Source organism: Vulpes lagopus, chromosome 11, assembly GCF_018345385.1.
Source record: "Vulpes lagopus strain Blue_001 chromosome 11, ASM1834538v1, whole genome shotgun sequence".
In the NCBI taxonomy this organism is placed as follows: domain Eukaryota; kingdom Metazoa; phylum Chordata; class Mammalia; order Carnivora; family Canidae; genus Vulpes; species Vulpes lagopus.
Genome location: NC_054834.1, coordinates 34,365,820 through 34,392,837, shown reverse-complemented (window position 1 = coordinate 34,392,837; position 27,018 = coordinate 34,365,820). Strand labels below are relative to the sequence as shown.

At 35.9% G+C, this 27,018-nt stretch overlaps 1 protein-coding gene and 1 long non-coding RNA gene across 2 annotated transcripts in view; one reads left to right on the top strand and one right to left on the bottom strand.

The window, feature by feature from the left end:
* The window catches only part of IARS2 (isoleucyl-tRNA synthetase 2, mitochondrial), a 68,149-nt gene that overhangs the window by 21,769 nt on the left and 19,362 nt on the right, over window positions 1–27,018 (top strand). The window contains exons 8-15 of the mRNA XM_041723655.1: window positions 5–120; window positions 2,505–2,674; window positions 3,525–3,615; window positions 5,079–5,230; window positions 7,490–7,650; window positions 16,739–16,841; window positions 17,492–17,585; window positions 26,384–26,492. Coding sequence (XP_041579589.1) covers window positions 5–120; window positions 2,505–2,674; window positions 3,525–3,615; window positions 5,079–5,230; window positions 7,490–7,650; window positions 16,739–16,841; window positions 17,492–17,585; window positions 26,384–26,492 — 996 coding nt within the window. The remainder of the gene's footprint in view (window positions 1–4; window positions 121–2,504; window positions 2,675–3,524; window positions 3,616–5,078; window positions 5,231–7,489; window positions 7,651–16,738; window positions 16,842–17,491; window positions 17,586–26,383; window positions 26,493–27,018) is intronic.
* On the bottom strand, window positions 9,913–11,837 carry LOC121472359. Its single transcript, XR_005982857.1, has 2 exons — window positions 11,387–11,837; window positions 9,913–10,057 (listed from the first exon to the last, which is right to left on the bottom strand). It is a non-coding gene; the product is annotated as an uncharacterized LOC121472359 (long non-coding RNA).

Genomic DNA, 27,018 nt, shown 5'->3' with positions numbered 1-27,018 from the left:
TTAGATATGCTATTGTGAAATGTTCCACATCTGGAGATCTGTACGTACTTGCTGCAGATAAAGTAACATCTGTTGCTTCTGCTTTGGAAACAACATTTGAGGTTATCTCAACATTTTCAGGTGAAGATTTATAGATACTCTAATGATCACAGTCATCAGAGTACCATTTGTTTTGAGTTTAGTACTTGCTGACTGTTTTGCATTGTGAATTGAAACAGATATGGTCTTTACCTTTCTAGAATATATTTACATTGATTATACTAAAGGAAAATATATTAAACATGATAGTATAGAAAATATGAACATTGATAAAAGCGCAACAGTATTTCTAGCAAATATCCAAAGTAAAATTAGAAAAATGTCTTTTGTACAATGTAGAAATAAACAAATATCCTTTTAAAATTTTATTCAAAATTATTTCACTAAAGATTAACCTTTATCTGATTTAATCAATGGTATAAGGAAGGAAATAATTTTTTTTTTTTTTTTTGGTATATGATTTTAATGAGGAAATTTAGTGAATTCTGAAAATTATTCCAAAGACTATACTTCTATCAGAAGAATCCTTAGTAAGCTGTAATTTGGGAGTTCTAAAGTACTGATTGGTTTTGAAATATAATTATTAAAATCTAGGGAAGTTTAAAATCACCTCTGATCTTTAAGGATACTACATCTTTGAGTTTCTTACTTAAAAAAAAAAATCACAGTGCACCTGGTGGCTCAGTTGGTTAAATGTCCAACTCTTGGTTTTGGCTCAGATCATGATCTCAGGGTTGTGAGATTGAGCCCTGTAGCAGGGTCTGCACTCAGTTCAGAATCTGCTTGAGATTCTTTCTTCCTTTACCTCTGCCCCTCGCACTTGTGCTCTCTCACTCTCTAAAATAAATAAATTAAAAAAAAATCACATGAGTAGAATGAGTAGAGACACCCCAAAATAGAAAGATTGCCTAGCTCAATAGAGAAGCCTTCAAAATGCATCATTTCAGATACAAGCCAGTTAAATAGTTTAAGTTTAAATAACCATAACCGTAACAAAAAAAGTGTTTTATGTCAAAACCAGGAAAGAAGCTACAGAATGTTTGATATTTAATACCATTTGGTCCTTCTTGGTACAATAAATAAGTTAGAGGATTCAGTATATTCTTTATACCCCACCCTCCTATATCTTTTTTAAGCACAGAAGATATTACAGACTTCATTAACAAATTAGATATTGTTATAAAAGCTGAATGGCATTCTCATAAGGTTTTTAAAAGTGCTCAGGTTAAACTTAAGATCACCTTTCTAGATTAGGTAATTGTTTCAAATTATTAGTGTAAGAGAATCATTGGGTTACCATTTTGAGCCACCACATTTCAGAATAGATATACTTCTCTCTTCTGTGGCAAAATAAACTATAGACAGCTTATTACTTATTAAAATAGTAGGAATGAAAAAAATAAAAAATAAAATAGTAGGAATGTTGAACAGCTAAAGTGGAATAATTTTTGTAGGATAGCTTTTCTTTCCAGAAAAATATAAATTGTTTCTTACTGATCAGAGATTTTTTTTTAAAGATTTAATTTATTTATTCATGAGAGACACATAGAGAGGGAGAGATACAGGCAGAGGGAGAAGCAGGCTCCCAACCAGTAGATTCTAATACTATCTCTGGGGAACTCACTGTTGTTTCTTTTCATAAAAGGATAAGAAATGGTGGGGCACCTGAGTGGCTCAGTGATTGAGTGTCTGTCTGGCTCAGGTCATGATCCCAGGGTTCTGGGATTGAGTCCTGCATTAGGCTCCCTGTGGGGAGCCTGCTTCTCCCTCTGCCTATGTCTCTGCCTCTCTCTTTGCAGCTCTCATTAATAAATAAAATCTTAAAAAAAAAACAGAACCTACTGGTCATTGATTTGGTGATCTACTACTGTTTCTTTGTCTTCATGTTCCAAAAGGTGCATAGCTGCACATAAATTAAAGAAATCTTCTAGGGTCCGTTTGAGTCGTATCTTATAATAATTGCTAATATTTAATTTATTTAAAGATGTTATTTATCCATTCTAAATAGAGAGAGTGAGCGAGTGAGTGCAGGAGCAGGGCAGAGGGAGAAGCAGGTGCCCTGCTGAGCAAGGAGCCCCAATACAGGTCTCCATCCAGGACCCCAGGACCACAACCTGAGCCAAAGATGCCCAACCAACTGAGCCACCCAGGTGCCCCAATAATTGCTAATATTTTAATCATTTACTGTGTGGCAAGTATTAGGCTGAGGGTCCCAAATACTTAAAATACATTACCTCAGCTTGTCTTCATGGCAACTCTCTGAGGTAGGACTGTAATTATCCACCTATTATAGATTCCTAAAGGTCACAGGGCAAGTCAAAGGGGAAGCGGATATTTGAGCCCAGCCTCGTTGCAGATCCTGCACCTTTCACCTGATAGTCTGTGGCTACTGTTGATAGTCTGTGGCTACTGTAGAAGCGTTGTCGTGTAAAATAATTCTAAATTATGGCTTTCTTTCCCTACAGGTGCAGATTTGGAAGGTGGTACTTGTGCTCATCCTTTAATTCCTGATAAAGCCTCCCCTCTTTTACCTGCAAGTCATGTGACCATGACAAAAGGAACAGGATTGGTGCACACAGCCCCAGCTCATGGTATGGAGGATTACAGTGTAGCCTCTCAGCACAACCTGCCCACGGTACTTTTCCTCTTTTTTTTCCTTCATCATTATTGCTTTTGTAAAATTAAAGTGATAAATCCTAACTAGCATCTTTATTTTTTGGTGATAAGCAATCATTTTTGTCATAATTTAGTTGTGAAATGCTTAGTTCCCTAATGTTCAGTACCCTAATGCCTCGTTAATTCATACTAATTGTGAAAGATTTCCTAGATTTAGCACAAAATCACCACAAAAGTAGAATTGAAAAATATTAAGTGGGGACAATTTTTTTCTTTCAAAGTATTAATTCATATAGACAGATTGCTTTTAGTTGTGAAAAATGGCGAGCAGGTTTTACTAGTTGAAAAGAACAGGTTTTGTTTTGTTTTTTAAGTAAACAGTCCTTTCTAAATTTATGTTTTACATGCCAATTAGGCAGTTTTTCCATTTACTTCAGATGCATCCCAAAGTCAGCACAATATATGTACATTTCCATAGATCTGGAAATTAAGAGAGACTAAGTTGAAGGTGCTTTTAATATATCTTACTTTTTTGAATGTTATTTTATTTTTCATCATGATGAGTGTACTGTTTAATTCTCACCCCATTGCCCCCACCCCCCACCACCTCCCCTCTAGTAACCATCAGTTTGCTCTCAATAGTTTAGAGTCTGTTTCTTAGTTTTTTTCTTTCTTTTTTTTTCCCCCTCTTCTTTTTCTTTTGTTTGTTTCTCAAATTTCACATACAAGTGAGATCATATGGTATTTGTACCCAGATTTTCAATACAGTGAAAGACTATACTGAGATGTTTTATATATATTGTTTTGTCAGCAATTGTCATAAGATTAAATGTTTTGGTACTTTAATTATTGAAAATAACCCTTTGTAGGACTGTTTAGTGGATGAAGATGGAGTTTTCACAGATGTTGCAGGTCCTAAACTTCAAAACAAGGCTGTCCTTGAAGAGGGAACAGATGTGGGTGAGTCTTGTGTATGTTGTTATCATAAATATATATTTTCTGAAAAACAGCAGCAACCTTTGCTGGCTGTTCTCCCATCTTGCACTTTCATTAGAAACAAAGATCTAAAATTGTAGTTTATTTTACCCCGTGGTTTAAAATGGAGGTTGAGACTTCTTTTGCTTTAAAGTTGCTCTATTTGGTTAAGCAAAGCAGGGGAATCGTTAGCAAATGATGTTATTTTAGGGCCACAACAGTATTAGTTTAGTGGAAGAATCAAGCTTGAGGCTAGTTGTTGATTGTGTATCAGACACTATTTTTTTTATAACCCTTATAATTGACTGAGCACATGTAAAGCACTGTTGATATGTTATGATCTTAGGTATCCTCCAGCCTTGATTTGACTTTCTGACTTTTTATAATTTTGGATCCAAGGACCAGGTACTCTGAAGACTTTCCTTTCCTTTCCTTTTCCTTTTCCTTTTTCTTTTCCTTTTCCTTTTCCTTTTTCCTTTTTCCTTTTTCCTTTCCTTTCCTTTCCAATTTTATTTCTTTATCCATGAGAGACACAGAGAGAGAGAGGCAGAGACACAGGCAGAGGGTCAAGCAGGCTCCATGCAGGGAGCCCGATATGGGAATCGATCCTGGGTCTCCAGAATCATGCCCTGGGCTGAAGGCGGCGCTAAACCACTGAGCCACCCAGGCTGCCCTGAAGACTTTTCTTTGCCCAGATTTACACTAAGGCTAACTAAAGGGTGTATTGCTTGCGTGAGACTATGCTAACAAAGTACCGTAAATTTAGTAGCTTAAAACAATAAAAATTTATTCTCACAGTTCTGGAGGCTAGGAGTCTGAAATCAGTGTGAAATCAGCAGGGCGGTGCTCCAGTAGCATCTGGTTACCCTTAGCATTCCTTGGTTTACAGCTGTATCACTTTAATCTTTACCCCATTGTTGCTCTCATGTGTCTATGTGTCCTCCTCTCTTATTAGAACACTAGTCATTGGACTTAGGGTGCACTTGAATCCAGTGTGAATCTTAACTGGATTATGTCTGCAAAGACCCTATTTCCAAATATGGTCACATTGACAGGTACCAAGCGTTATCTTTTGGGAAGTTAAAATTCAATCCACTGTAGCTGGTTTCTGGATTTTTTGGAAACCATTTTAAGATTCATGGTATGAAACACTATGACAATGAATTTCAAATGTAGAATTTTAGATATATCCTATTTATCTTTGGAGTGAAAAGCCATGGGAGTGGCTTAATTTGTAGTCTAATTAAAGTTTTATAGTCTCTCTCTTTTTTTTTTTTTTGGCCGGGAGATTCCTAGATTATGCCTTTGACAGCTGGTAAGTGGCTACTCTTACAGACTGGTACTTACTAGTCCAGATTTAATACTCCCTGGGAGTTAGAGAGTTATTAGGATTTTCATAGTACTTTTTAATTATGTCTAATATAAATTGTTACTGATTATTTTTCAAGTTATAAAGATGCTTCAGGCTGCAAAGCATTTGTTGAAAGAGGAGAGATTGGTACACAGCTATCCCTATGACTGGAGGACTAAGAAACCAGTGGTTATTCGTGCCAGCAAGCAGTGGTTTGTAAATATCACGGATATCAAGGCTACAGCCAAGGTATAAGAGACATTCTACTGTGAGTGTTGGGTTTTCATCCCCTCGTGTGAAAGGGTTGCATACGAGGTTCAGGGTAGGGTTTGGGGAAAAGAAATGATTGCTTCTATAATGATTTGGTGACTTGATTTCATAAAATTATGATTTTAGAAGGATCTTGGATTTCTCTACCTTCCTTACACACGTGTGGCTTAAAGAGGCTAAGGTACTTGTCTAAATTTCCTGCCCTGTATATTATAAATTAGGAGTGTGTAAATTCTCCTGAGTTCAGGAGATGGTTTAACCTCTTAGAACCTCAGTGTCCTCATCTGGATGGAGCTGATAATATGATGCCTGCCTCATGAGTTAAGTGAATAAAAGCTCCAGAACAGTGGCACACAGTAAACATTCAGTAAAACATTCTAAAAACCCCGTTCTTCCTTATGATTGAAATTACAGTCCATTTAAGAAATTCTTGCCTTGAGTTAACAAATACTTTACAATGGGGATTCTAAATATTAATATATATTTGAGCTCTTTTATTCACTATAATTATGTATCTCTGTGTCATGAACAACTTAATTGAGTGAAAAAGCTCAAATTCATATTTATTAATCAGGCTGATAATGAAGATATTTTGCTTTACTGTTTTCATCTTAACATATAACTGTAGTGACTTGGTTTATTTGTTGGCCTGGCAATTTGAAGCTATGCAAGCAATCTACATTTTCTATATTTGCATAGAATGGGGAACTGTAATATGGACTTTTTTGTGGGTTTTTTTTTTTTTTTTTTACATTCCTGTGAAATCTGTTTCCCTGAGTTGTAGATGTTAAGATTAGTAACTTCTAGCTCTGCACAGATTTTTTATGGAAGAATATCTAAGTGTGATATAATATGCTAGAGCCAAGTGGTTTTTTGTCTTTTTTAATTGTCCTTTATAGACCATTTTCAGTTCCTCTTATGGAAATAAAATAACATACCCTATTGTTTCTACCACCCAAATTCAACATTAATCAACTTTTGGCCAGTTTTATTTTTATTTTTGCCGTTCCTACCACCCCTGCCTATTACTCCTTAATCATTGGATTATTTTGAAGCAAATTTCAGGCCTTATATCTTCCATAAATATTTCAGTATATGTATCGGAAAGATAAAGATTATGTAACAATAATGTGAATGCCATTGTTACCGTCTTATAAAAGTAATGGTTATTGCTTAACAGAATCAAATATCCAGTCTGTATTCATTTTTCTTGGATTTTTAAACCAAGCAGTAATCAAATTGAATTGCAGATGTTGCCATTCTGCCAGTAGGTGGTGCTACAAAGGGTTTCTTGGGAGACGATTTTTTTTTTTTAAGATTTATTTATTTGAGGGAGAGGAAGAGGGAGCGAGCACTGGGGAGCAGCAGAGGGAGAGAGAATTTTGAGCAGATTCCCTGCTGAACACAGAGCCAGACTTCGGGCTTGATCTCAAAACTCTGAGATCATGACCTCAGCTGAAACCAAGAGCCCAAGCAAGTTTAACTGACTTTGCTACCCAGGTGCCCCCCAGGGAGAGGATTTCTTGTAGTTCAGGTTAAGTGAGGAAAATGTTTAAATTGCTCTGGGAGTAGAAAATGCTTTAATTAACGCATGGTGAGATTCTCAAAAATTTAATTAACATATTTTGGCCTTTCTGGAGATTATTACCAAACATTTTCCTATACAGTTCATCTTTTGGTAATTGACAAATTAAATGAAATAAAAAACAATTTTGTGGGGCTGCAGGTAGGGAGAGTTCTTGAGAGAGTAAGTAAATAAGAACTGGGACTCTGAGAAAGTGTTTTCTATGTTGTAAACCACACTATGTGAAATTAGGTTCTATTACAGTCCTTGTTTCTTAATCTACAACAATTGCGCATTTCTTAAGTACTGAAAAATTATCATCGAAATCAAGTTTCAATGGATTTTGACTATAGTTTAATGAAGTTTAATGCTTCTGCTAACCCTGTTATTGCCAGTTTTGACCTAGGGTGCTTGAAAGTTAGTATAAAATCTCTGGTCACATTCTCTAATGGTGAAGTCTGCTCTTGATGTTACTAATTAGATCCTTTCTGGCCGTGTTTTAACTTTGCTTCATTTGCTCTGAAATCTGTAGCTTTTTACTGTAGTTTTTTGGGCATTGGGGAGACATGTAAATAACTATAAACACTGAAAATAACTAGTAGGCTAAATGGTGGCAGTTCTGGAAAAATTGTTCTGTTTACACTTACTGGACTTGATTTGCGAATCAATTGCAGGAATTGTTAAAAAAAGTGAAATTTATTCCTGGATCAGCACTGAATGCCATGGTCGAAACGGTGGACAGACGGCCATATTGGTGTATATCAAGGCAAAGAGTTTGGGGTGTTCCAATCCCTGTATTTCATCACAAGACAAAAGATGAATTCTTGATCAACAGGTAGAACTTTTTCTACGTTTTTTCAGCATTTTAAAGTGAGCTATGTTTTGTTCAAAAGTGAAAAAATGACTATTGAGAGAACTGAGATATGTTAAATCACATATTCTAAAATCACAGTCTTTTTGGGGGAGTAAAATATAATTCAAAAAGATCCTTTGATATGGTTGAAATTTTAACAACTGCATTTTTTCAGTTTGGATAATTAAAAGCGGAGGCTCTGATCCTTTTTCAATGGGAATTCATTGTTTCTGTGTGCCTGTAGCATTGTGCCAGAATCAGGCATCAGGAGGGGATCCCGGTATGCAATTTTTCTTTAGGAATTAGAGTCCCTCTCTTACTTTGGGCTACTGTCTCTCAATAGAAATAACATTATGTAATTATAGACTCTTTAAAATTTAAGAAACTATAATATAGTTAAATGCACAAAATTACATTTATTCTAGTGATGATTACCTTCCGAACTATTTGTTCTTTTCCTTAAGTTTTTTTTTTTTTGAAAAGATACTACATGAACATCGTCAACAGTGTAGGGTAGAAAAGCTTCTACTGCAGAAAGAAAATGTATTTCCTAAACTAGACACTAGACATTCCTTGAGGCACTGAACAAGACCGACTTGGTCCCAGCTTTGAGATCATAGTGAGATCATAGTCTAGCTAGTTTATCTTCTGGGAAATTAGGGAAGTTTTGGTATTGCTGTTACTATCAGATATGGAAAGGGGAGTTTTAATCATTCCTTTTAGGAATACATCCTAGGTTTTCATTTTCTTTGAGTAATTTTATTTTAATTTGGTTAATGGAATTTTTGCTAAACTATGTTTTAACGTGAGTAAAATGTTTGAACCCATTTGGTAAATATTTTCACATTTTATCACTTGAGGATCCAGGGAGGTTTTTGAGGGCATGAAGGCCAGTAAGTAAAGAACGGGGAGTTCAAGAGATTGTAGACATAGGGTTGAATGTCCCTCCTTTGGGGTTCATCAGAATTTATGTAAAAATGTTCCGCTTTTCATTGTCAGCATTGTCCTTATTTTTTTAGGTGGTCGTTTTATGAATGCATGTACCTTAGGGGTTTTAAAATGTTGGTTAAAGTGGGGTGGTATTTTTGTCTTAATCATCTATCGCCACATAATAGGTAGTTCTTAGTGTTTTTTGTGTAAAAGTTCCTTTTCAATTTACTGTTTATTTTTAAAGATTTACTTATTTATTTGAGAGCATGCGCATGTGTGCTTATGAGCAGGGCAGGGGAGGGAGAGGAAGAGAGAGAATCTGAAGTGGACTCCCCACTGAGCACAGAGCTCAATGTGGAACTAGATCCCTTGACCCTGAGATCACAGCCTGAGCCAAAATTAAGAGTTGTACCAACTGAGCCACCCAGCCGCCCCAGTTCCTTTTCAGTTTAAATATACATTTTATCACTGCTTCATGGGTGATCTGACATCTGAGGGCAACATGGCTCAGGGAAGAACTAGAGGCCCCGCCTCGGGCAAATAGTGAATCATAAAGCAACTCATTTGCTTTATTCAGAGAATATGGCATTTGAGTAGGGCCTTGAGGATTAGGTAGGAAACTGGGCAAAGTATTTTGCAAGTAGAGGGATCAGCAGGAGCTGAAGGCTTGGAGAGGGGGAAGCATCACATATGTATAGGAACCATAATAGGACTGTAGGGTGTTGAGGGTTTTAGAAAGATAAACACCAGGAAAGATTGGTTGGGGCAAATTATAGTGAGTCTTGAATAGTAGGTTAAGTATTTCAAACTTTTAAATAGGCATGAGGAGTGAGAGTATATTTTAGGAAAAGAATCTAGAGGTTAGAGGCCAAGAAATCACTGTCAGGTTACTTCAGTATTATTACTTCAATTTGGAGCTAAGGCTCTTTGTCCTAAATATCGTTGCTTACATTGTTCTTATAATTGAGAGCGTGGTCAAATGTGAACCACTGCTACCTTAGTACCTTAAAGTTTAGGTAAATTTACACAAGTATTGTTTAAAATTCCACACTAGAGTTTTCTTTTAAGGAATGTTTTAAGGCATTGTCATCGTTTCTCATTTTTAATTTTTTTTAGTATTTAAGGACAGGATATTTAGGGAAATGCCTCAGAGTGATTGAGGTGGACATACACATATACTAGTAAGAAGAGCAAATTGGTTTATTGGACTATTGTTTAATCATGACAATAAAATGGTACATAGGTCGATTGGTGGTCACTGAGCTAGGTGAAATAAATGTGAGCTTTGTCAGAAAAACACAAACACGTTTTTCATCTGGTATTATTTATATTTTATTTATAGTTGATCCATTCATTCATATACATTGCAGATTGTTTTCCGTGCATCTCCTATTGTCTTGCTTGCACAATAGTAGTTGAATCCTGATTTTGAAGCAGAAGAGATATACAGAATATTGGCCTACAAAAATGACAGACAAACTTAGCCAAATTGTCTATCAATTCGTAGGTCATTTTCCTGTACACCATTTTTCAGTGATGACTCTAATCTTCTTCCATTATTGGGTCCTTCATGTGACATGACAATTGATTTAAGAAGATAGATATTAATTCTTAATTATTTGTCAGTTTTTAAAGATAGCATGAAAGGTTATCTTCTTTCTTTGCAAGCAAGTTAGAATCAAGTGACTATGATTTTCTGTCTTTCTTGGATCTTTCTATTGTAGTGAGTTGGTAACCATCAAAAGTAACAGCATCTCCACTGGAAATTGGCACACAATCCACATGGAGTTGCTGTTACACTTGATGACCCCATTAAGCAAACCAGAGGATTCCTTTTGGTTTTCTGGATGAAAGTCTATAAGTTAAAGCCTTAATTATACTTATTGCACGACAGAAAATATTGGTTTATTCACATTCTAAATAGGCTTAGAGACTGGTAGATTTGAAACTCTGATGTTTAATTTCAATTTGAAGTAAATGTTATCTGTACTTTATATTCACATTTGTATTTGCTCAAGATAGAATTCCATTTCTGACTTTAATATTATTGATTTTTCTAAATCTGCCATTACAATTTAGGTAGAAATTTATTCCTAGTTAATAAAAAATACTTTTTAGCATTTAAAAAAGTAAAATTTAGAAACATTCACCACCTAGAAAAGAAGTTGTTAAATTTTCTTTATTTTGGGTGATTATATCAGTTCGACAGTATTAATGCAATAATCTATGCATTTAGGAAATTTAGCCTCTGATTTCTGGGAATTATGAGAAATTTACTAGAAGCAATCAAGTAATTTCCAGTTCAGTCTGAATGCTGTTTTTGGTTGTTTTTTTTAATGATTTATTAATTTTCGAGAGAGAGCACATGGGGAGGAGGGAGAGAGAACTGCAGGCAGATTTTCTGCTGAGGGCAGAGCCCTCAGAGTTGGGGGTGGGGGTGGGAGGGAGTTGGTGGTGGGGGTGGGGGTGTGTTCTTGATTCCAAGACCCTGGGATCATAACCTGACCCGAAATCACAAGTTGGATGCGCAGTCAGCTGCCTCACCCAGGGGCCCCTGAGTGCTAGCTTTAACTGTCTTCTGTTCATGTTAATAATAATGATCTTTTGGTGAAAAAAATGTTATAATGTTCAGTAAATAAAATATTTCTCCAAAGTTATTTCCTGCCATCTTTAACACATAAGTATGGGATTAAGTTAAAAATAGAATCCCCCCCCCTTCAAATTTCGTGTACTCTACACTTAAATGTATAAATTTAGTAAATATATTGGAAGTAATTTAGCCTCTTACCTCATTCTTATTCCAGTAACTTGCAGAAGAAAAGTTGTCTTACAATCCTTAATATTTTTCCTTTAATAAAGACAAAACACAGGAAACAGTAGAATGACAGCAACAGTTTCTTCTTGCTTAGTGATCTTAATGCTGCTTAATTTCTGATAACCCACTAAATAAGCCTTCAGCTCAGTTGATATCAAAGTCTAGAATGATTGGATGGTGTTATGGTTGCTCATATTACCTAGTGGATTTTCACTGGTTGAAACCTAAGGAGGAACATGTAATGCATGTGTTTAGATAACGCCGTCACGTAAAGTACAAAGTTTTATGACGGATTTATTGCTTTATGAAATACAACATTAAAATGGAAGTATATAGATTATGTGGTGATAAGTGGTTTCACCCATTTTTATCAACAGTAATTTAGACTGATCTGTAGGTTATAAGTGAACTGTCTGTGTTAAATACAGGATATTATTAACAAGAAGCAAGAATTCTTAAATTTCCAAAGATAAATTTTGACTTTTTCCTTTTATGTTTTTCTGAAGAATATTCAGTATCACTAAGAAATACGTATTGTTTTTAAAACAAATATTATTTAAGATTGTTTTAAAAACTTTTTAAAGCATAATCTCAGTTTCATTATGAACAGTTATGCCTGTAAAATATTTATCCTTAAGGAAATAGAACTAATGTCTCTTGTATGAAGATAGATATGTCTCATACAGTTGATTATAAAGGGCCATGATGATGTAAAGAAATAATCTAAGTCAGTTTTGGAAGAATGAACGTACAGCCATTAAAATGCTAGCTTAGCTCTTAATAATTGCCTCGTTCCCAGTGTATGAAAATCAAATAAATGTAGCCCATCCTGACATTTGGCTGTTTCTGGACTTTTGCTACAGTATTATAATGACTATCTCTTAACCACTTGTGTAGCATTTACTTGCATTTCTTTTACAAATTATCATTTTAGACTTTGTTTGAACTAATGTTAAATTTTTCTTTGTTTTACAATTGAGGATAGTTACCTCAAGTTTATAGGTCGTCAGTATATGTTTATTTTTATTGAAAATTTTGTTTTAAAAATTCTCTGGCACAATTTTTTAGGGTCATTCAGACCATCGGTACAAGTCAAGAAAAAGTTCTCACTTTGTGATACCAAATCTGTGCACTTAAGTTTTGATTTGTTTGGATTGTGAGGGTGTTATCTTTTGAACTCTGCATTCTTACTTATAATAAATTTTGTTGTTTTTATCTCAAACTCCAAAATTATCTTTAGCTTCCTTTTCCTGTTTTCAAAAATACAAGTAATATAGTGTCCTAAGATCTTAAAACAGAACTGAGTTGCAGAACATAATGCTTTTTAAAGTACATTTAGTGCGTGATATTTTTATATTTTGTGATACAAAGTAAGGAAGCAAATCTTGCTCTAAAATATTAGTGAGACTTGCTCTGTTAATGAAGCAGAACTGGTTCTCTCCCTTTTCTAAAGTGTTTTGTACTTTTGTTGGAGACACTGAAAGAAAGTATTCTTCTGTCCAGATTCACATGGATATGTCATGAGGGAAAATATTGGGTTATTTACACCACATAAAGTGCGTGGTTTTACTTATGACATTTTTTTTGAAGATGAAAAAAAATAACTACTGTAGGATTATTGTAGATAATTGGTGTAGATAACATTGTGTGGTTATGTCATTTTTAGAAGTATCTTTAGGTAAACAAAAGAAAAACAAAATCAGACTTTACTCCTCACTTAAACAAGAGGCTTATGAGATTTTTAAGAAAGTATATTTGCAAATAAGGTGTTTATAAAATACTTCTTACATTGAAAAATTGTATATATGAGTGGATTGCTAATCTCTTTATAAGAAAATACAACAAAATTTCAAGTTTAGTTAGATTAGAGATGGTTTGGACTTGGTAGGATTTTACAGTTGCCATAATAACTTGTCAGCTGCAAAATTGGGATCTTTATTGTTTGCTATTTTTTGTTATAGTTCTAAAACTTCATTGAATTATCTGCTATTTAGGAACATAAGAAAAGAACTTGGTCTCGAAGTGAATTTTGTCTTTTAAAATGGGTGGATGGGCAACATCTATAATCTTAAGGTTACAGAGTAAGATACTAGGACTTTTTCCTTTTTTAATAATAAAATTTTTCTAACCTTTCTAGCCTTCTTTCTAACAGCTTTTCCCAGTGTTCCCAAAAATTGAAGCTCAGAAAAATAATAGATATTCCTGTCAGTATGTAATAATTGACTGATAGAATCTGGTCTTTGGACTTGGTGCTTGTTCTGTCAACACTCTAATCTCTGGGGACCGACTGCTTCCCTAACTTCATCTCTGGCTCAGGGTTTCATTATGCGTGGGTAATAGAATCTTATTACCTTTGCTTAGCAAACCCCAGAGAACAGGAGTGTGCATTTACAACTACCATGGTTGTCTTTATAGAGGAGTTAGAGAAGCTGAATGGAGAAGTAAAAACAGAATTGAACGATGATTTAGGGCACACAGTTTTAAGGCCAGCGCTGTGTTTGTTACTTAGGCTCATGACTGAAGGATCCCCAAGGCACAGAACAGTGTATCTGTCAGGAGCTGTTAAAGATTTTTTTCTGTGAATCTAATTAGATAGTGCTTGTTAATAAAGTGCTTTGAAAAGTACAATGTGTAGTGTACACATAAATGTTTTTATTTTAATTAATAACATTAATCCTAATATCTCTATTTCCTAAATTCGTATGAAATTCAGACTATTTGCTTTTAGTTTTGTGTTCTTAACCTGTTTATTTCCAGCACATCTAAAACTGTTTTAAACACTGTTTTATTTTACTGTTTACCTAAAGCTACAGTCTAATGATTACATTGTGAAAATAAATTGTCATTATGACACTCATATTTAAAATCATTCTTTTCTATGATAATTTCAGAATTGGTATGAGCATTGTATCTCTTGTAATTGTGTATGTGTAAATGTACTTTGCTAGTATCTCTGTAGAGGGGATTCCTTTAGAAAAATAGCATTATGTTATTCAGATTTTCTTTTCCAGTATTTTCCTATTTTCTTAACTGTTACAATGTTCTGTGCAAACTATATAAAATAGTAATATGTAACTAAATATTGTCATATAACTAGCTATTGCACAAAGTTTTTATGGTCTCCTATCACAAAAGTTTATCTTTACTGTTAAAGTCCATTGAAAATGTGTTGACTACAAGAAATATGGACTTGTGCCCATTTTAACATTATTAGCATTTTTAATTTCTTTAAATGCTGATAACATTATACTTTTTCAAACCATCCTTCCTAGTATACCAATTTAGGTATTTCGAATTTCCGTTTTGAGAGCCTAATTTGTAATACCCATTAGAATTTTGCTTCCTAAGACAGTTTTTTTTCATAAACATTTTATTTGTGAATTGTCAGACCCAAAGAGGTTAAATGATTTGCCCTGCATAGTAATGATAATGAGAAGCAGATCTAGATTAAGAATGCAAAGCTTCTCCTGTGCACTACTCTTTCAATGTCCATTGACTCTCATGGGCTTGCATTTAATTCTTAGTTACTTACATTAATGGAATGTGGTAGAAAGGAAGATAATTCAAAAGTTAGCTTTAGTATGTGTATTTTAATCTGTAAATTTTAATACGGGCCTGTGTTTTGGTAATGGGTTAACAAAATTACTTTCTAATTTTGAATAATAGCTAATGCTTTTTTTTTTAATAGCTAATGCTTATGTAAATACTTATTAATATGTGCCAGACATTGTTCTAGGCATTTTATATATAAGCTTGATTAATATCCAATAGCCATCTTGGTGATGCTATTATTATTTGCATTTTACAAACAGATACAGAAATGGCAAGTGTTGTGTCCAGGGTCACATAACTAGTAAATGGTAGAGTCAGGAAATTAAACCAAAGCTGTCTGGTTCCAGGGTCCACACTCTTGACCATTATATGTCCCCTGACTCAGTGGAAAGCAACTAGAGGAAGTTGTAATGTCAATAAAGCTATAATAATACATTATTCCTGTGAGAAAATGTCGTATAAATTTTTCCCTGATTTTAGTTTTCAAATAATTTTATTTTTTTAAAGATATTTATTATTTGTTTGTTTGTTTATGAGTAACACACAGAGCGATAAAGGCAGAGAAACAGGCAGAGGGAGAAGGAGGCTTCACGCAGGGAGTCTGACGCGGGACTCGATCCCGGATCCCCAGGATCATGCCCTGGGCCGAAGGCGATGCTAAACCGCCGAGCCACTCGGGCTGCCCTCAAATAATTTATAATTGTGTATCTTCCCAAAGATATGGTCAATTTCAGTATTCATTTGATGTGTATTTATTGGCTGTTTACTGTATGTCGAGCACCATGCTAAGTTTTTTGTGGATCATTGCATTTAGTTTAGAGGCATTCTGAGGGAAGCATCTAGGATCACTACAGTTTAAGTTCCATTAGTGCAGGAATCTTACCTGCCTTGTCAAGTGCTATATTTCCACCTCTAGAACAATTCTATGGTACTGGAATTTCTCAGTAAATATTTTTGAAGGAATGAATTGTATTCTTCTTAATAGAGGGAACAACCAAGACTTAGAAACATTTTAGTCCTTGCCATGGTCCTACATGAAGTTTTAGTACTTGGGCATGGTCATCCATCAAGTCTTAGGGCTTGTGTATGGTCCTACATGAAGTGTTAGTCTTGGGCATGCTCATAGTCTTAGTTCTTGGGCCTAGTCCTCTATGAAGTTTTAGTCCTTGGGCGTGGTCCTCTATGAAGTTTTAGTCCGTGGGCCTGATCCTACATGAAGTCTTAGTCTTTGGACCAGGACCTACATGAAGTCTTAGTCCTTGTGCATGGTCCTACATGATGTTTTAGTCCTTGGGCATAGTCCTCTATGAAGTTTTAGTCCTTGGGCCTGGTCCTCCATGAAGTTTTAGTCCTTGGGCCTGGTCCTCCATGAAGTTTTAGTCCTTGGGCATGATCGTACATGTAAAAAGTGGCAGTCAGGATATAAGCCTGGATACTTGCTGTCTAAGTCCATGCTTTAGTGTGGCCTTGCCTGGGTGGCTCAGTGATTGAGCGTCTGCCTTTGGCTCAGGGCATGATCTCAGAATCTGGAATCGAGTCCCGCATTGGGCCCCCTGCATGGAGCTTGCTTCTCCCTCTGCCTGTGTCTCATGAATAAATTAAGTTTTAAAAAAAAAAAAAGTTTGGACAAAAAGATAAGAAAAAAATACTCTGCAGCTAGGGGAAAATATTCTTTTTCTTTCTTTTGTAATTTTAGCTGTTTCTTAAATTTAACATGTTTGGTATTAATCACTGTATTTCATTGAGCATTTCTGCCTTTTCCCCCTAAAACAGCCAGACCACTGAGCATATTATTAAACTAGTGGAACAACACGGCAGTGATGTCTGGTGGACTCTTCCTCCTGAGCAACTTCTTCCTAAAGAAGTCTTATCTCAGGTGAATTTCCATGTATATTCAATAGCCTTTGTGTGCCCTGCATGACTTCATTACAACATGCGGGTTCCTGGGAGATAAAAAGTGGTTATATCATCATGTTAAGTTAATGAGTTAAGTTAATTTACAGTGGAGTAAAGTGTAAATTAACTCCACTGTAATTTAGAAGTCAGTGCAGTTTGAGAGTAGATGGTTCTATTTAACCGAAGAAGTTTGGTATTTAATCTAGCAGTAGAGTACGAGGGTTATTTGTTATCTCATTGAGGGCCAAGATTGATTTTAGCTGATTTAGTTGACTAAGCAGATACAGTTGTATGAGAGCAGTGCCTCACGTTGATGGCATCAGGAATTTGTAGGGTCTGAATTAAGAGTTAACTGATTGCATCACATGTGGAAAAATCCTAATTAGAATATCATTTCATGAAATTAGAACAGTTTATGTTAGTAAATGTGTAATTAGGTGGCCACAATCATTTTTACATGCAAATAAAACAGTTGTACTGAATTGCAAATTACTTAGAACTGTTTTAAGTTTCATTTTAAAATGTGAGTTTAATGCTTGTACAAGCATTTGATTTTTTTAAGACTTTTTTTTTTTTTTTTTTTTTTTTTTGTCTTTGCATGATTAAAGCGTTTTCACATTATCTTATTAGGTTGGTGGTGCTGATGCCTTGGAATATGTGCCTGGTCAGGATATTTTGGACATCTGGTTTGATAGTGGAACTTCATGGTCTTACGTTCTTCCAGGTAATTTTAAATAACAGATTATAAACCAGTCAAGCAGTTTTGAAAATACATAATAGTGACTCAGAGGAAATCTCTAATCTAGGAATACTTTTTTTTCTTTATTTGGAAGAAAACCTTTTTTGGGGAGGCAGGGAAGAAAATTGAAAATCTCCTGCTATGGTATAATTTCAGATCTGGAAGGGCTCTTGGAGATCATTTAAGCCAATGATTTTTAAACTTTTTCTGTTTTTCCAAATGAAATTTCATATAGAACCACAGTACAGAAGCTCGATTAAAAACAGGGATTTTCTTTCTCCTTAGGACCAGCTCATTCTACTTGACTCACTTGGCAGCCTCAAGGCACTAGTTCTGTAAAGTTGAGAAATCACTGAAAGTCTGACCCCGTCATTTTTCAGAACAGGAAATGAGATTAAATTACACCAAGTTAGGTGATGGTCACATAGTTTAGTAGTATCAGACTGGAACTCAGGAACCCTGATTTTTGGATCTCGTTTTTCTTATACGACCTTGCCTTTTCACAGGTCTTCCCCCCTCTATACAGACAGCTGACTGATTTTATACTTACTCAGAGTTTGGGCACACTCGTAACTCACTGAATAAAGAGAAAGGAGAGACCTGGTAGGCAGGAGAAGGCGCACATCCAAGGTTGTGTTTAGATGGTTAAGAAGATGACCTTAAGGATACTGAGTGAACACCAGAGCTAAAACAGAATAAAGCTTGAAGTCATGGGGTGCCTGGCTGGCTCGGGTCATGATCCCAGAGTGTGGGGATGGAGTCTCATGTCTGGCTCCCTGCTCAGTGGGATCTCCCCTGCCCCTCCTCCACTCACACACATTCTCACTTGTCTCTTACATGTTCTCACGCTATCTCTTGCTCTCTCACACTCTTGTGTTCTCTCCCAAATAAAATATTTAAAAAAGTAAAGCTTGAAGTCACGTGAGATTAAAGACAGGAAGGTAGGTGGCAAGGAAGTGAGGGTGGATCAGACACTTCCTCACTCTGCTGCCAAGGGGCAACTTTGGCCCAAGAGATCTGGCTTGCTTTCTGGAGCAGGAGAATGTGGGAGAGGAGCTGGTCTGTGCAGCTGGCCATTCTTAGGGGATTGAAGGGGATTGTCCCCAAGTTTTACTTGAGGTATACTTCTGGTATTGGACCTCACTATTGAGAGGACGTACATATGACTCCTAGTAGGTAAATAAGTTCATTTGGGTCTTTTTAATAACTTGGGGAATTTGAAAAGCAAAATCCATGTGAATTCACATTTCTTCCATATTACAGCTAAAATATATATAGTAATTGATAATGGCCACAAGTAAGTTACCTGTTAGGAACATCTCTTGCAGTTTTTATTTAATAATTTTTAGAATTTATTATTTCTTAAGTCTCTCCTACCATATCTAAGAGAAAAAAAAACTGCAAGTTTAAGTACTTTGTTTCTAAATTACATTGAAAATATAGGCAAATAATACTACGTAAGTAGATAGGTTAAGCAGTGCTGTAAATAGGAGGAAGAATTATCTACTGCTACACTACTATCTACTGCTACGCTGGGGCAGCATCCTGAATTTCAAAAAAAGTTACCATATGCAAAACAGTGTTTACATAGATCAGAGTGCATTAACTTTTTTGGCCTTGGTGAGAGTTGCTGCTACAGACATTGTTGTATTTTAATTTCTGAAGTGGTTTCACATTACTCCACGCAGCACCGTATGCTTTATACTTTGAGCCATTGACTGGGTAGCCTACATGAAGGCTCATTAAAACCTCGCTGGCTGCTGTCAGTGGTACCGATAGAGCTTAGTCATACTCTTTCTAGGGTGTCAGGTTCTTAACCAATTATTTGTGGTGGAAATCGTTCATTGAATGAAATTAATGGTAAAATGCACCTAAGCACCACATCATTTTTTTTTGTCGTATTTAGGTAATTAATTAAAAGAAGGAAAACTGATTTATCATTTAAACATGTGTGTTGCCTGCATAGAAGAACATAAACTACTTTTAAAGATAATACATTTAAAAAAATAATAAAGATAATACATAAGCCCAATTTTAAACTGTAGTCTCTATTTTTTCTCCTAAGATCTCCTGTTCCTCCTCTTCTTCCCCTAAATCCATCAATCAGTCAAAAATCTTATGAGGTCAGTCAATAAGAATTAGATTAATTAGCTTATATTTTATCCCATTTTCCTGAGCTTTTATTTTTTGCAATAAAAAATTGCAGAAGATAGAATGAAGTGGGAAAGAGCCAAGGTACTAAGTAAATTCATAGTTTGAAAAGCCATAAGCAAAGTGATTTTCTGTTAAAGGAAAAGAGAGGAGGTAGAGAGAGAGAGAGAGAGAGAGAGAGAGAGAAAGGCTTTCCTGAGAAGGGTTATTGTACTTTTCATTCTCAAATGCTTGTATTAATTCTAATAATGATGCAGTGTCTGCATATTTCCCTAAGAATATATTATTGCAAAATACAATCAGCTTGATTTCGAGCTTAATTTAGCTACCAGTCTTCATCAGTACCTATTGATGTTTAACAAGACGAATTTGGTGATTACAGCATATGAACTGGTTTTATTTTTCACTGATGAGTTTTATAGCAGTGAAAGATTTGGCTTATGAATTTTAACACCCGGTCAAGTACCTGTTGCATTGTGAGTTCAAGGCCAATAGTACTTCAGAAACTGAAACTGGAACACTTTCTGAAAGGGAATGGCATTTTTAAGTGGATCGTTCATTAAACATTTACCAAAGGCATTAATTATTACAGTGACTTATAAATAAATAATGTTTTTTGAAAAGTTTAAGTAGATCTTATTTTTTAGAACAGTTTTAGAGAAAGTACAGAGATCCCATACACTGTGCCCCCCCGCCCCCGTCTCCTCCACTGTGAACCCACACTGCAGTGGGACATTTTACTGTTGATGGGCCTCCACTGACAAATTATCATCCAGAGTCCACAGTCTACATTAGAGTTTACTCTTCGTGTCATATGTTCTGAGGGTTTTGACAAACGTATGATGACATAGATCTGCCATTATAGTATCTCACAGAATAGTTTCACTGCACTAAAAATTTGCTCCACCTGTTCATCCCTTCATTTCCTGGGAACCACTGATCTTTTTAATATCCATAGTTGTGCCTTTTCCAGAACGTTATATAGTTGAAGTCATACAGTTTGTAGTTTTCACATTGACTTCTTTTACTTAATAACATGCATCAGTGGTTCTTTAAGATCTTTTCCTGGCTTGATGGGTCATTTCTTCGTAGCGCTGAGTAATATTCCATTGTCTGGATGTGCCATAGCTTATTTATCCATTCACCTGGTGAGGTGTTGCGAGTTTTAAAATACTTATCCTACTGCATTTCTGTTTTTTTCTAAGATTTTATTTACGTATTTATTTGAGAGAGAGCATGCTGTAAAGAAGAGGGGAGGGACAGAGGAGGAGGGAGAGGGAAAGAATCCCAAGCAGACTCCCCGCTGAGCATGCAGCCTGGTGAGTGCAGGGCTCCATCCCAGGACCTCTCAGATCAAGACCTAAGCCAAACCAAGAGTTGGATGCTCAACTGACTGAGCCATCCAGGGGCCCCTCTGTATTTTTAACAAATAAAAAGAAATAACTTGAAGTAAATAGAAAAAAAAATCATGTTTTGAAAGAGAAACTAAGATTTATAATTTAGATTTATAGATGTCTTTTTTTTAAAAGGTCACCCTTTTAAGAACATATATAATACTTTTAAAAAGCCTGATTTTAAAAATTAATAATTATATTTTAACATTTTTTACAAATTATTTTTGGTTTAAATTATTTTCGCATGTTACATTGGTAAAGCAGTGGTTTTGACAAATATGGTTTTGTGCTGGTTCTACAACTTGGCCTTCTTAAATACAGTAATTTTGCTAAATATCAATTAAGCGAATAAGTTAAACGAATTTGGTAATGAAAATTATAGATTACTCCCCCATTTTGGGCTGATTTGCTTGGATTTTTTTTGTAAATAATTCTAATTGCTAGTTCTTTATTTACTGCCATCCCTCAATCATAATTTTAGAGGTTTGTTGTTTGGAACACTTTATTATTCCCTCTAAATATGAATTTTTATAATTTTCCCAAGAGAGATAGTTACTGTTATAGAAATACTAACTTTTTCCTACGTGGTTAACTGCCAGTTTTCCTGGAATTTTACAACTCCCAAGTTTATTTCTACCTCGATAAGAAAGTTCTGATTTTTTATTTTACTAAAAGCTCTGGGTGCTGTCTGGCTCACTCAGAGGAGCATGTGACTTTTTTTTTTTTTAAGATTTTATTTATTTATTCATACAAGACACAGAGGGAGAGAGGCAGAGACACAGGCAGAGGGAGAAGCAGGCTCCATGCAGGGATTCCGATGTGGGACTTGATCCTGGAACTCTGGGATCACGCCCCCAAGCCAAAGGCAGACACTCAACCCCTGAGCCACCCAGGTATCCCAAGCATGTGATTCCTGATCTTGGGGTCATGAGTTTCAGCCCCATATTGGGGGTAGAGATTACTTAAGTAAATAAAGCTTTTAAAGAAAAGGTCTATTCAGGGGGAAAAAAGAGGATAAAAGATAAAAAAAAAAAGAAAAAAAGAAAAAAATTGGCACCATTCCTCTCTTTTGTACACTGCTTTTGGAATTAATTTGGTGCAAACTCCTGGAAAGGATTTCACATGCATCAAAAGCTTTTGAGTGGTTTTCTGTCTTTTGCCCCAAAAATTCTATTTATAGGTATCTCTCCTGTACAGGTAATCAGATCTGGATGAAGAATTGTGTGTGAGGATGTTCATTACAGTGTTATTTCTAATAGTACATGATTTGACACAGTAACTCATTGTCCTTGTGTCAATAAGTGAACTAAAGCAATATGATGCACATTCATGTGACAGAATGATATGCAGCCATTCAGTCATGTTTTTGAAAAATAATTGTGGGTATGGTTTCATCTAAGGGCATGTTACATTTTAAAAGTGCCGAATACAAAAACAGGATGTAGGCAGATGTCTTGATTTGCTAACAAACTCCTGGCAATGTTGATGAGCACAGACAGTACTGTAAGGAAATATGCAATAAAGTGATGATCTCTAGGTAGTGGGATATATGTGATTTTATATTTTTTGGACTTTTCAGTGTTTTACAGATTTCTTGAAGTGAGAATGTACAGTTCCTAGAAAAAAAATCATTACTAAAAATAAACTTGCAAAAATAGGAAATAGTCCCAATAATTCATTATATGAGGTTGTACAGTAATTCCAGAATATCCCAGCACTTGAGTTTCACTTTTCTTCCTATTTCTTCTCATCCAAGACTAAATTTCCCTTCGTTTTGAAAGTTTCCACAAGCTTTATTTTTTTTTCATTTGTCCAGAGCTTTGCTATGCTCAAACTCCTCCCTCACCCCTGACCCACATCATCTTTTTCCACTGGTTTCACCAACTACCTTGAAAGGCTCTGGCTTGCAGAAATTTTCTGGGAGTGCACCTCCTTTTTCTAGGATGACACTTTTTGCTTCTTACCCAGTTCCACCTGGAAAAGGCATTGAGACTTTACCCTTGATAAGTATTAGCTGTTCTGCTGTGCTCTTCATTGGCTGATGTCCTCTTGTTTATTAGAATGTTAGAACATATATTTCTAGTACAGAATCAGAGACTATATATTTTTAAAATAGTTTAGGATAACTAATCATATTTTCACAAGTACTGTTTCATATTATAACAGTTTGAAAAAAATACTCCTTTCTTAATGTGCCCTCAGGAAATACCAGTACTCTTTAAATCTTTGTAATAATTAACATTTACTGGTCGTTTACTGTGTCCAAAGCATGTCCTGTTACTCTCTCATCTCTAACAACCGTATAAGGTAAATAGATTTTGGTGTCCTCATTTTGGTGAAGAAGAAACGGGAACCGTGGAAGGTTAAGCCAAGACCCCATCCCTGTACACGCCACACGCCAGATTTCCACTGACATTCTGTTATTGATCATCTCATTGATTATTGCCATATCCAAAATGTGGCCACCAGCAGGAAGTGAACGTTCTGGGTGGGATGGGGTTTGAGTCCTGGTGTTATAGAAGTTTCAGGTCACAGATGGTTACAGATCAGGAGAGGAAGAAGAGTAGTGAATAGAATTAGGTTAGCACTCTAGATGTTGAGGCCAAAACATTTTGTTCTTATTGCATGTATACATTTGCCTTTTTATATCCTCTTAGACTTTCCTGGCTGCACAGACTGATGGAACTGTAGTTTTGCCTAACATCTAACACAGTTATTTCTTACTTAACATAAAATCCATCTCACTAGTGATCAGCTGCAAGAAGGCAGTTACCAGATTTCTTTATATTCCCCCTCTCCCAGTGTCTGGTACAGTGCCTGTCAGGTAGTAAGTTTTCAGAAATGTTGAATGAATTGAGCTGGCCTCATTTAATTATTTTAATCTTGACTCCTGCCTCTACCCAGATACCCATTGTCACATAAGGATTATAACAGTGAATCCTCAATATGAGGACAGAAGAACAAATCTACATTTCACAACTAAAAGGGGTTACGGGGGGATTCCTGGGTGGCGCAGCGGTTTGGCGCCTGCCTTTGGCCCAGGGCGCGATCCTGGAGACCCGGGATCGAATCCCACATCAGGCTCCCGGTGCATGGAGCCTGCTTCTCCCTCTGCCTGTGTCTCTGCCTCTCTCTCTCTCTCTCTCTCTCTCTCTCTCTCTGACTATCATAAATAAATTTAAAAAAAAAATTAAAAAAAAATAAATAAAAGGGGTTACGGGGGCTTCTCAGAGTTGTGAGTGTAGGTTTGAATATGGAAGTAATCTTTCCCAAAGACCTCATGTTATTTTTTTTTTATTTTATTTTATTTTTTTTTAAAGATTTTATTTTAAAAGCAAAAATAAAAACATGGGGGTGCCTGGGTGTCTCATTTGGTTAAGTGTCCAACTCTTGGTTTTGGCACAGATCATGATCTCAGGGTTGTAAGATCGAGCTATGTGTTGTTCTCTCTCTGCCCCTTCCCCCACTCATGCACACTTTCTCTTTCTCTAAATACATAAATAAAATCTTTTTTTTTTTTTTTTAAGATTTTATTTACTTATTCATGAGAGACAGAGAGAGGCAGGCAGGCTCCTTACAGGGAGCCTGATGAGGGACTTGATCCCAGGACCCCAGCATCACGCCCTGAACTGAAGGCAGACGCTCAGCCGCTGAGACACCCAGGGTCCCTAAATAAAATCTTTTTTAAAAACCAAACATTTTACTCTGAAAAGTGACAGAGTAAAGAAGTAGCACATACACTTCATCCAGATTTTCCAAAGTTAGGTTTTTACTATGTTTACTTTATATGTCTTTTCTCTATATGTATAAGCACTTTTCTGTACCATTTAAGGGTAAGCTGCAAACCTGATGCTCTTTTATCCCTAAATATTTTGGTGTATATTTCCTAAAAACACAGCAGTCTCTTATATAACCAATATGAATATCAAAATCAGGAAATTGACACTGATTCCTTCCTACCTACAGATCTTATTCAGATTTCACCCAGTAATCTCCTTTTTAGGGAAAGAAAAAAAATCGAAAGAGTCCTAGAGTCAGCCTGGAGTCATTTGTGGCATTTAGTTGTCCTGTCACTTTAGTCTCATTTTGTTCTTGTCCTTCATGTCCTTGACATTCATGAATGTACAGGTTATTTTGTACATGGTCCCTCACTTTGCATTTGTCCCTCATGGTAACATTTAGACTATGCATTTTGAGCAGGAATATCACAGGAGAGATCCTGTTTCCTTTTCAGTGCGTCCTAACAGAGGTCACACAGGAACTTGCTGGTGCTGTTGCACTGTGATCACTTGGAGGTGGTATCAGCCTGTTTTCTCTCACTTCCCACCCCCATCTCCCTATAGGAATTGTTACATTAGTAAGGATCTCATAGGGAGATATGTAAGACTGGAAATATCCTCATTTCTCATCAAATTTTTACCTACTGGTTAAGCACCCTAGATGATTCTTGACTGAAATGATTGTTACGATGTTTGCCAAATGGTCTTTTATCTCAGATTATTAACTCTTGAATTAACTGTGGTTTATTATTGAATGCAGACCACAGCTCTCAAGCTTGCTTATACATATGTCCCAGCAAATTAGACTTATATTTTTTTCTTTTGCGATACCTTTTTTAAAAGACTATTTTTTTAGAGCAATTTGAGGTTTATAGCAAAACAAAAAGGAAGCTAGAGATTTTCCATATCCTTCTAGCCTCCAAATACACACAGCCTCTCTCATCATCCATATCCCCTACCAGAGTGGCACACTTGTTACAAGGATAAACCTACAGCCACAAATCGTAACCACCCAAAGTCCATAGTCCACATTACGGTTCAGTGTTGGTGTTGTACATGGTATGGGTTTGGACAGGCGGATAATGGGACATGAATCCATCATTACGGTATCACGTAGAGTATTTTCACATATAAAGTTATTAGGTGCTCATTTTCATAAAAGATTTAGCTGGAAATATTGATATTGGTAATTATTATTAATCAGTCCCTAATTTAGGTAGTGTTTTAGTTGCTTATGGTTAGGAGTTCATACTCCCAACATTTATTCTTTTTATCTGATTAATAAACAGGCAGTGAGGGTAATAGCTCAAGTGAATGCAATCTAGCTAGTGCAGGTATAGCCAGACACAAGAAGTAAATAACACGATTGCTTTTTATTTTATAGTTTGATACATATTTATTTTCATTTTCCAGTTGTAATTAACTTTAACTTCTCTGTTTTTTAATATTAATTTTTGAGGTACCGACCAAAGAGCAGATTTGTACTTGGAAGGAAAAGACCAACTTGGTGGTTGGTTTCAGTCTTCTTTACTAACAAGTGTGGCAACAAGGAAAAAAGCACCTTTTAAGTAAGTGTTATACCTAAGCCAAACAAGTCCTCGCACTCTGAGTACTTCTGCTGGGTACTTGCCAGTGTGCAAAGCTCTGCCCCAAGCAGTACATACAGGCATACCTCACTTTATTACGCTTCTCAGATACTACATTTTTTTTTTTACAAATTGAAAACTCAGGACTTCCATGGAGGAAGTACCTGCAGATGTGGTGGAAACAGTAGAACCAGAATCAGAAGTGGAGTCTGAAGATAGAACTGAATTGTGCAATCTCATGATACAACTTTCACAGAGGAGGAAAGCTTCTCATGGATGGACAAAGAAAGTGGTGTCTTGAAATGGAATCGGCTCCTGGTGAAGAGGCTGTGAAGATTGTTGAAGTGACCACAAAGGATTTAGATAGAATATTACATCAATTTAGCTTATAAAGCAGCAGCAGAGTTTGAGAGGATTGGCTCCAGTTTTGATAGTAATTCTATCCTGGGTCAAATGCTATCAAACTTCACATGGTACAGAGTTGTTCATGAAAGGCCGAGTCAGTGTG